The sequence below is a fragment of the Terrapene carolina genome, unplaced genomic scaffold (genome assembly GCF_002925995.2).
Source record: "Terrapene carolina triunguis isolate 2854851 unplaced genomic scaffold, T_m_triunguis-2.0 Scaffold69, whole genome shotgun sequence".
NCBI lineage: Eukaryota > Metazoa > Chordata > Testudines > Emydidae > Terrapene > Terrapene triunguis.
Window position 1 is genome coordinate 51,047,585 of NW_020664420.1, and position 11,185 is coordinate 51,058,769.

Below are 11,185 nucleotides of genomic sequence, written 5' to 3' on the forward strand. Positions count from 1 at the left end.
TAATAAGGTTTTTCAATTGGAAACATACAGAAATCTAATTAATAACCCACCCCCCAAAAAAAAACTTTTCCCCGTGAGTCAAAATAATTTCCTTTTAATTCCCCTTTTCCCCATTGCAATGCATCTCCCCCTTCCCTTCCCCCCCCCCACCCCGTCCTTTTGATGTGTGTGCGTGTGTGAGTGTGTATGACCATAGACGACCCATACTAATCAGGTCTCAAAGTAAATAGCAGCGCAGGGCGATCTCAATGTAAATTGTGCTTGTCAGAAGAATCCCCTTCTCCCCCCCCCCTTCATTCCCCAACCCAGTCAGTAGGTAGCAGAGAATAAAAAAAAAGAGGGGGGGCCTCTTAACCAATGGAGTGAAGGAGGCTTGGCTAACCTTAGCCTCCCATTTTCTCTCCCCCCAATTCAGGGCTCTGACCAGTCAGTCGCCTTTGATTATCAGTTGCCAGCAGCCCCTCTCTTGGCTCCTTGACATGAGCTCCATATAAGGCAGCGATCTCCATAGAAACGTGTCAGTTTCAATAGTAGTGTCAAAGTTCACTATATACAGACATTCGCGCAGATCCCCCTTTCGGAAACATTGCTCTGCTAGTCTTCCCGTTTAAACGCATTCATTTTTGGGTCTCTCTCTCTCTCTCTCTCTCTCTCCCTCTCTCTCTCTCTTCCTTTCTCTCTCTCCCTCTCCCCCCTTTCTTGCATATTCTATTAGGTTTTTTTTCTTCAGCTCCCTCTTCTCCTTCCTTTTCTTCTTTTTCTCTACCCTTCCTCCTAGTGTCTTTCGCTTCATTCCTGCAGGAGAAGAGAGAGGTGAAACTAAAAAAAAAAAAAAAAAAAAGAAAAAAAAAAAAAAAGAAAAAACCAAAAAAAAAAAAAAAAAAAAAAAAGGAAAAAAGAAGCAGCAGCAGCCCAGAGAGAGAGAGAGAGGACGCTTTCATATCTTAATATCATCATTTTTTCCATTATTGTCTATTTTTTTTATTTTGGAGGAGGCTTTTCGTCCTGGCTGATGAGTTTTTATCTGAAATACTTTTTTTGAGCAAAAAAGAGAGAACATTTTCCCGCCGATCTCCAGTGATTTTTGTAACCAGCATCGTGTATTATAATCGAAGAAGAAGGAAGGAGCAGGAAAGAGGGAAAGAAGAGGATTTATTTATTCGACCTACTTTGGATCTCTCGTTTTCTGCGTGTGCCATTATTATTCATATTCTATTTTTTTACACTTCGCCGTGAATTCGTCTCCTCTGCGAATTAGTCACATCCAATTGCTTTTGTATTTCTTTGGTAAAGAGAAAGAGAGAGAGAGAGAGAAACAACAACCAACAGCAACAACAACATCAAACTGTCTAATCTTCAATCCCTCCTCGATCGCGTTTCCCAAGACTGGTTTCCTGAATGGCTGACTGCGTTTTGCCCTGGACCTGGCCCCCGGACACTTTTATCCCCTGATCATCGGCAGCCTTTTTCTCTCTCTCTCCACCATCCTCGCCCAGGCCTGCGCCCCCAAAAGAGCCCAGAGCGCCGGCGGCGGCAACTGGGGACAAGCAGCGGCACCAGCACCGGCCGGGCCCCGGCAGCGAGCAGCAGCGGCGGCAGCACCGACCTCCTCCTCCTCCTTCTCCTCCTCCAGCTTCCTCTATGTCTGCACATCCTTTGCACTCCTAGCGCTCGGACTGTGTGGCGGGTGCGTGCGGTGTGTGTGTGTCCGCCGATCGCCTCCCCCGTGCGACTCTCCTGCATGCCTCTCCCCGCAGCCCGGCCGGCCGCTTCTCATTTTGCAACTTGAGGGAAAAAACATATTTAAAAAAAAAAGCGGGGGGGGCAAAAAAATCCTTCATCCCTCCCTTCCCCCCACAGAGAGCGAGAGAGCGAGGGAGAGAGAGAGAGGAGGGGGTTGCAAAAATAAAGAGAAAGAAAACGGCAGAAACAGCTACAAGAAGCAGCAGCAGCAGCACAAGGGCAGCAGCAGCAGCAGCAGCAGCTGAAGCAGAGGCAGGCAAGATTCCTTCTCTCTCCTCTCTCCCCCAAATCCGAGCCACCCACTCCCCCCCGCCCCCCTCCTCTCCCCGGCAGCCCTCCGCGAGAAGCTCCGCTCCCCAGCACTTTTTGGGCCCGAGATATGGCAATGGTAGTTAGCAGCTGGCGAGATCCGCAGGAAGACGTGGCCGGGGGCAACCCGAGCGGCCCCAACCCAGCAGCTCAGCCGGCCCGGGATCAGCAGCAGCAAGCGGCCTCGGCGGCCCCGCACACCCCGCAGACCCCTAGCCAGCCGGGACCCCCTTCCACCCCGGGCACAGCTGGGGACAAGGGCCAGAGCCAGCAGGGCTCGGGCCAGAGCCAGCAGCACATCGAGTGCGTGGTTTGCGGGGACAAATCCAGCGGCAAACACTACGGCCAATTCACCTGCGAGGGCTGCAAAAGTTTCTTCAAGAGGAGCGTCCGCAGGAACTTAACTTACACATGTCGTGCCAACAGGAACTGTCCCATCGACCAGCACCACCGCAACCAGTGCCAGTACTGCCGCCTCAAGAAGTGCCTCAAAGTGGGCATGAGGCGGGAAGGTGAATATTTCTTCCCTATTCTACTCTCCCTCTCTCTGTAGCTCGGGGTGTATGTTTGCAATCCATCTACAGCTTTGCACCCAGGCTTTTGGTTTGCGCTGATGCCCTCCTCCTCTCCTCCCCCCCCCCCACACCACCACCGCCGCCGCACACTTCCCTTCCCTGCTCACTGGGATGGGAATTTATTATGATGATCAGTCACTAAATATTTATTATTTCTCCGGTATCACTAGTATAATCTCTCTGTGTGTATGTGGTTTTGTCTATTGTTGACGTGAGGCTGGGGGGACATCATTCTTTACAAGATGGGTTTCCTTCTATTCCCCCTCCCTCCCTCCATATATAAAATTTAAACCCCCCACAACACTTCGCAGTAGATCCATTTCCACCATCATCTTTCCTGAAAGAAAGATGAAAGACATGTAAGTGGGGGGAAGGGGGAGAGAGAAAGGAAGGGGGAGAAATATGCTACTGTATCTCAGCTTGCTTGTGCTTGCCAGTATGGTAGAGTCTGCCTCTTGCAAGATCTGGCCTTCTTTTCACTCCATGCTCTCAAAGGAAAGTTTGTGACTGAACCGTGTTTTTATAGTCCTGTCATTTTTTAGCATGCTGCTCATTTTATTTCTCCATCAAACTCCACCCTCTGTTTAAATACTGCATACAAATTACAATTTACAACATATTTACTGATCCTTCTGATTTTAGCATAATACATAGTCTGTTTCTGGCATGAGCTCCCCACCGTTTCAAATGCTATTTTTCAGAGTAGTTCTGATGTTTGCTTGCAATATGTCTCATTTTCCTGTAGTAAGACTGGCTGCACTATATTTTCTAACTATATTTAGCAGTTTACAGTTAAAGTTCACCTTGTGACTATCGTTAAAGATGTCTTATAGGCAAAGAAGCGAAACAATCAATTTTGTGGAGTGGGGATTACTACTTCTTTAATTAGTTTTAAAATTATATTTTATATGCCACTAGAAAAGAAAGTGAGTTCTTTCAGATATGAAGGAGCTCGCACGTAAGACGACTTCATTTGTAGCTTCAGGGAACTGTTTGTAGGCGTCTGGGAAAAAGCAAACTTAGAATTGTGTTTTCATTTAATTGAAAAATAACTGCCAAGTTTAAAACTATAATTAGATGGAGAGGGAAAAAAGGAGTCCAGCCACTTAGATTTTGAGGGCTCAATTGGAATTTAGGTTTTAATCAATACTATAATAAAGGATAAAGTTACGAAAATATTGCACGCTCTAAACTGGAAAAAATAAATTATATAGAGGTGTGTGTTAATAATAAACCACAGTAGCCGTATCTTCTCCTTGAATTATCTTTGTTTACATTGCATGCAGTTTAGAACACTGACACTGATGAAGTAAAACATACACATACTAAAAAAAAAACTTTGGTCAGCTTTAGGAACTCAAAGCATGCTTACGTTTTGTATTGAGATGGTTAATGAATCCAGTGTTTTTGCAGTTGCTAGCTTGTGCATTCAGTGTGCAAAGCTGTCTACAGGCTTTTGCAGTTGCAACAACGCAGCAAAGATATTAATTAAACCATCGCATTTTTTCACTAATGTTTGGCTACTGTAAGTTCAGACTCTTTCCCCCCCCCCCCTTTCGAATATTTAATCTTTCTCTTCCTTCTATCAGTGAGAACTTTGCTGGGCACGTATCGGATGCTTGCTCCGTGTAATAAAAAGTTAGAAGTGGTTAGCTGGGGGGCTGTGACCTGATCCAGTTTTAAGGATAATTGGATGGTATTTTTAAAGAATATGGACACATTTATTTTTTTAAAAAACAATTTGCTTGTAAATCTACATGCTCCTCGGACAATGGACTGGGAAATAAGAAAGAGCTATGGTACCTATATTTTTACCAGATTGCTGGGATTTTTACCCCAGACAGCACGCTACAATCCGGAGGATTTCTTTTATTTGTGTTTTGCTGGTTGCTTTCCTTTTGCTGCCAATTGGGGGAGGGTGGATTGTCTCGTTGTTTTGGTTGGGATTTTTTTATTTGTAATTTGTATTCTATTTTATTTTGTTGGCTGTGCTGGTGATGGGGCCGGGATGCCTGTACAGGGGCTGAGGGTAAGGAGATGCAGCCTGTTATGTATACACTGCTCCATGTGTATATGCTGTCTATAGCTCTCTGTACGTGTGTGTGTGTGTCTGTGGGAATAAGCCCTGCATTGTCTCCGGATCGGCTGTAACGTGTTAGGCGATGTTTGCAAGCCTCCTGGATGCACATTTCCTCTCCTTTTCTCTTTCTTTTTGTCAGCGGTTCAGCGAGGAAGAATGCCTCCAACCCAGCCGAACCCAGGCCAGTACGCGCTGACCAACGGGGACCCTCTGAACGGCCACTGCTATCTGTCGGGATACATCTCGCTGCTGCTGCGGGCCGAGCCCTACCCCACCTCGCGCTACGGCAGCCAGTGCATGCAGCCCAACAACATCATGGGCATCGAGAACATCTGCGAGCTGGCCGCCCGCCTGCTCTTCAGCGCCGTCGAGTGGGCCCGCAACATCCCCTTCTTCCCCGACCTGCAGATCACCGACCAGGTGGCCCTGCTGCGGCTCACTTGGAGCGAGCTGTTTGTGCTCAACGCGGCGCAGTGCTCCATGCCCCTGCATGTGGCCCCTCTGCTGGCCGCCGCCGGCCTGCACGCCTCGCCCATGTCCGCCGACCGGGTGGTGGCCTTCATGGACCACATCCGCATCTTCCAGGAGCAGGTGGAGAAACTCAAGGCCCTGCACGTCGACTCGGCGGAGTACAGCTGCCTCAAAGCCATCGTCCTCTTCACATCAGGTGAGTGTGCTCGGGGGAGAGAGGCCAAGGGCTGGGGATGGGGGAGCTGAGGGGAGAGGTCGGAGAAGGCGAAAGAGATCACTAGGCAACAGCAAGAGCAAAATCATAGGGTCAAACCTCCCAGCTACCCCCCCCCCCAAGCCAGGTTGGGTTGGGGTTAGGTTAATAAAACCCACTCGATTTGCAAATCAATGTGGCTCCCACGTTTATGGGAAGAGCTGTAGATGGCTGGAGTTCTATACACACTATATTCCATTATCCCCACTGCCAGGGTTTGTGCTCCTTGTTTCCTTGGATAACGGGGTGTGGAGGTGGGAAAAAAAGAGAAATATTACCATTTATCTGCGCGTGTAAGACTGACTGTGTGCCTGCGAGAGAGAGAAGGGATCTGGGTTTCTTGTGGTACTTTAACTGGTAAGGAGGTTCTCCCTGAGAGTGTTAAAAGGAGTGCATAAGCACAAATAAATCATAAACAATACTGATTTATTGCTGCCTGATTTTCCCTTATCGGAAACCATTCATGTTTGCAGTTGCAGAGGTTATTGAGGATCGTAAAAAATGGATTCGATCTAAAAGAGAAAGGCAAAAAAAAAAAAACAACAACCCCAACAATAGAAACAGCAAGTCGCGGGGGAGGGGGAGGGGGTTATGTACCAGCTTACCAGCCTAGAGAGAAATCTTTTTGCTATGCAAACCACACAAATATTGGAATTTTAACAGATTGCCTGAAAAAAATACCAAATTAAGTGTAGGAGGTGGTAACATGCATGCATGTATGTTAACATTTTTTTCTCATGATAGATGGTTCAAATTAACTTGCAGGAAACTGTATTAACTTCGCTTTGAAGTGTTCGGGTTGTAGCCTATAAGACTATAATACATCTTTTATTATTGTAACCTTCGAGGGGGAAATATATAAACATCAAAGACGAACAATTTTCGGAAAATATAGGAAATATAAACAAAGCAAGATAAGAAGCCACTCAATGTTATTTTCTTTTTCTTTCTGTCTTTTCCTTTTTTGAACCAGTCCTCCCATTTAGCAATAAATAAACAGTTGTAATAAATCTATCTTGAAACTAGGCCGAAGCAAAATTAAAAGCATTCTTGAACAAAGATGGCAAATCGTTCAAAGGCCTTGTTTAACAGTAAGCAGTTTATAATCCATCAATATTTGTTGCCTTTCATGCATGAAAAATAGTATTTACATGGTATTAAAATGACTCTTAAATTTGCACAATATTGTAATGTAGCAAATGTAGTATTAATATCGATTTGAACATCAGATAATTTATTTAGACAGGAGTATCTAATTTGTATGCAGGGTGGTCAGAGACATGTACTTTGACTGCCCCCTTTTACTTTCAGTGCAAATGCAGTCTTGTAGTGTTGGAGGGAATCTTTCTTTGCGAAGGATAAAGTACAGATCTTAAAACAAATGGGAGATTTACTGATTAGCCATCTCGACATTTTAATGCATTTTATCTTAATAAGTCTTCTTGATGGAAACATGTTTTTCAAAGGTGACAAAGAGACTGGGCAGCATTTATCAGCCTGATTTAACTCGAGTCGGTCTGCAGACTTACATTCCATACTCATTCATTTCAGAATGTTCATCAGTAGACAGACCAATCTCTGAGAACCTTTCTGTTTTTAAACATATATTGAAGAAATTATTGTAAAATAGAGGGAGAACTGGTGTGGTGTTTAGTAGTTATTAAAAGAAAAGACACCTGAAAGGCGTTTGCCCTCATCTTTCCCCCCAAATTCTGGACCTGGGCTATCTGTGTAACTGGTGGCTTTTTTTTAACTCCTTCTTTCTATATTAATAGTAATGTATTCAAGTATATAATGAAATATTTACCAAGGGAGGAGCTTGCTCCAGCAATTGACTAAAGCAATGAATGGGGTTTAGGAAGAGAACAATAATATTATTTTGGAGCAGAATAGCATGGGGCATATTAGAAGATGAAAATACAGCTGTCAGTAGTAATTTACCCCTTTCCCTTACCCCCAAACACACATTTCCACTTTTGACTAAACTTGTTTTGATTGCTAGCCAGAGGGGAATTCATGGGAAGCCTTTCTCGAAGTCATCCAACTTTTAAGCAAACTTTGACTGATAGAAAATACATTTTTAGACATATTGTCCAAAGCAGTTTACTAAACACTGAGTATTTAAAGCTGGCATGAGGTTATCCTGGTGTGTTTTTTACGTTTGGGGTCCGGATAGTATATTTAATCTTTAAAATTCTGGACACCATCCAAGAACTAGGTCGTGACCCAAACGTACTTCTCCTTAAAAAAAAACTTTATTAATTTATACACCTACATTGTTCTTCTAATAAATAAAAGTTCCCACGAAGGGACCAGACAAAATAACATAAATTCAATAAATCTATTTGCAGCGCAATAAGAACTTTGATTTCCAGTTATATGCCAGTTGATTACATCTATATTTTCTGAACACTAAACTCTTCTGAATGCATCACGTGAAATACATTCCCTGTACTACAAAGGATGAGGCTGGAGTGTACTGAACAGTAATGGTTATTTATTTACATAATTTCTTTTCCATAGACTGCAGGAAGAAATATTGAGCTCTCCCTTATTGACACATTGCCATATAAAAAGTGAGACACAGAATTTCCACATTAGCCCTCCCTTTATTAACTGAGATATAATTCACGGATGGTAAATATGTATTGCATTACTTCTTACACATATTCCATTTCTCCGGACTCAATAATCTAATCGGTTTTATACCATATAGTGTTTAATTTTTTAAATCTTGTTTTAAGCGGTTGGGGGGAAAAACTTTTAGGGTGCTAAATACAATTCAAATAAACAAATATGCCAGGGGCATGTCAAATAATTAAGCGAGAGTAGATATTATCTGCATTAGAAAATTGTAAGTGTTTCTGTGTCTAATATAAAATCTAAGACGTATTCTTTCCCCCTTTTTAACGTATTTCTATCAAGTAACTTCCCAATCTTGATTGTCCAGTGACTCTGCATTGTAGGTGCACTTATCGTAAATATCTGATAAATATTTTACTAACCTTAAGGGTATGACATATGGGGCCTAAAAAAATCTGTTGGGCTATCAGTAAGACCCTTTCATATTGCATTGTTTGGAAGTTGAATGGGATCCTATTGCATAATGAGCAGATGATACATGTAAAATACCAAGATATATGTAAATATGGAGTGTGATTTGTGGCAATCAGCATATGAACAGGACTGTGTTTTTGATATATATTTCAAACAAGAACAGGCCTATTCTTTTGATATAGGTATAGATATAGATATTGCAGCCTGGTGCTTTAGATGTTGCAAAATAACATTGCATTAAAGGTACAGTATGGATTAGCAAAACAGTCTGGCTTGGATAATAGTATATCTGAGGGATGCCTAGTCCGTAGCTCAGGTCAAAGGCTCTTTTCCTCAGAAGTTCTTGAATCATAGCTTGTTTTATTTGTATTTTTGCTCGAGGCCATAGTATGGTAGATGAAGGTGTTCAGAAATCTTTTTAAATTCAGTTCTTGAAATAGAAAGACATAAACTTCAAAAATCCAGTTGCCAGAGATTTTTGCTTTGAATAATTTGTTGTGTCTTTCCAGGGTCATAAATTTACATTCACAATTTTGTAATGTCCTTTTGGGGCCATTAACATGCATTAATTCATATACAGATCTATATAATAGCAAAGTCTGGCTTTGATCTATAGTAAACCACACTGCAACTGACTGCTCGCCTGTGAGCCTTATGTTTTAAAAATATTTATTATTAATATACGTAACAATGTGGATATTTGAACTATAGGGGCAAATCCATTATATTTGCCCCTATATAATGGTAGGCCGCTATATGATGGTAGTTTCCTGAGCAAGTCTCTCAACGAATCAGCTGATACACAATAATTCGCTGTTTTGGAATTATAGATAGATAGATAGATAGATAGATTCAAATTCATGTTCTCAGATTAGTATGCAGTTGCCTCGATCGCATCGTTCTGCCGGATATGAAGGATATACTTCTGGCTATATATATGAAATATACACATATATGAAGGATATATTTCTGGTTACATTTAGGCAATGCTCATGCACTGCAGCCGCTTCCAGCTTTATGGCTGATAGCTGCAGATGTCTGCTTAGCACAATCTGGAGTAACTGAGCCATATTCCTCTTAGATTATTATACAGTTTACAAAGATGTGACCTATTTTCAATTACTTGATCCCAGATACAGAGAGCAGTGCAGCCTCTCTCTTTGGCATTACACTGCAGATTCCGGGCAAGAGACTCCAAATCCCATACTGCGAAAGCATTTTGACTTGTTCGGATTTCCAGCCTTGTCCAGAAACTCGGCGTATTTGAATTAATTAATCAATGTATGTATTTATTTAGCATGCAGCATAGATGCAAGCCACATTTAGTATAAATCCAAACAATGGCTCTCCTGGCTCTGTGTTTGAGTTGTATTCATGGTACAACACTCATCAGTGTGTAGATTAAAACAAAATCGTGAGCATAATAGCCCCGTTCCTCCTCTCTCTCCCCTCTCAGAGGCTGATAGTCTCCTGACAGAGGACAGGTTGCTGTGGCTTGGCTGTATGGCTTCAGATCTCGCCCCCCCCCCCCCACACACACACACACACACAGCGTCTTACATTATTTATTTCCAAGGTGGAGGAGGAAACACAAAGGGAGGTTTTGCCTGTGCGTCTCTCTGTCTGTCGGTGTGGCTGCTCGGCTAGCCCTGCCTGGGTGCTGATGTGGGTGTTATGGTTGGAAGGGGCGGTGGGACGGTGTATTTAGTCCCTGTGTATGTGTGCTGTTTGCTCGCTTGCTTACTGAGTAACTAACTGTTTCCCCTCCTTGTCTCCTCCTGGTGTGTGGCTGCCTGGGCAGATGCCTGTGGCCTGTCAGATGCTGCCCATATCGAGAGCCTGCAAGAGAAATCTCAATGCGCCCTGGAGGAATATGTGAGGAGCCAGTACCCCAACCAGCCGAGTCGCTTCGGCAAACTGCTCCTGAGGCTGCCTTCCCTGCGCACCGTCTCGTCCTCAGTCATCGAGCAGCTCTTCTTCGTCCGTTTGGTAGGTAAAACCCCCATTGAAACCCTCATCAGAGATATGTTACTGTCTGGGAGCAGCTTCAACTGGCCTTACATGTCTATCCAGTGTTCCTAGAGCACAGCCAACACCCCCATAGAGACACTGAGGACCAACACAAACAGAAATATACGAACCGAGTAAAGTTGGGGTGCAGAGAGGGGGGGGAAGCAGACAATAAACAAAAAAAAATAAAGACTCGTGTAGGATCAGATCTGTGACCATGTTTGAAAGGAAAAGAAAGGACCTTGTGTCTGTGGAAAATTTTGGAAAAAGGACCGAGGGATTTTAATAAAACCAGAAGGAGAATAATGGATCTTCCAGGATTTATTGTGGACTGATGTGGATATATTCTGTACAGAAACAAAGAAACAAACAAATATTGACGCTGAACTGAATCTTGTGTAGAAAACACACACACGCAAACACTTACCACGAACATTGTTATTCATTTTGTAAAATATTAGTCTTTATTTTCATTTTTTGGTAAAATTTAAAACATCGTATGCGCATAAAGAAAAAAGAAACAAGAATTAGGGGAAAATAACATTTTCCAAATAATTATAAAAAACAATTGTCCTGTGTCTATGTATCTATATCTGTTTTGTATTTTTTTCTGGTTCCAAACCAGGTTTCCTGTGATTCTATACTAATAATTTTTGATATAACCCTTTGCTTCTTATAATGAGTGCG

At 42.9% G+C, this 11,185-nt stretch overlaps 1 protein-coding gene across 2 annotated transcripts; it reads left to right on the forward strand.

The window, feature by feature from the left end:
• Window positions 1–2,001: 2,001 nt before the first annotated feature.
• NR2F1 (nuclear receptor subfamily 2 group F member 1) lies at window positions 2,002–10,872 on the forward strand. 2 transcript variants are annotated; one of them, XM_024206950.2, is made up of 3 exons: window positions 2,002–2,564; window positions 4,847–5,374; window positions 10,290–10,872. In XM_024206950.2, exons 1-3 carry the CDS (start codon window positions 2,123–2,125, stop codon window positions 10,568–10,570), a joined length of 1,251 nt encoding a protein of 416 aa, XP_024062718.1. In that variant the 5' UTR covers window positions 2,002–2,122; the 3' UTR covers window positions 10,571–10,872. The 2 variants fall into 2 exon arrangements, with proteins under 2 accessions (XP_024062718.1, XP_024062726.1); XM_024206958.2 differs by having other exon boundaries at window positions 4,850–5,374.
• Window positions 10,873–11,185: the final 313 nt, after the last annotated feature.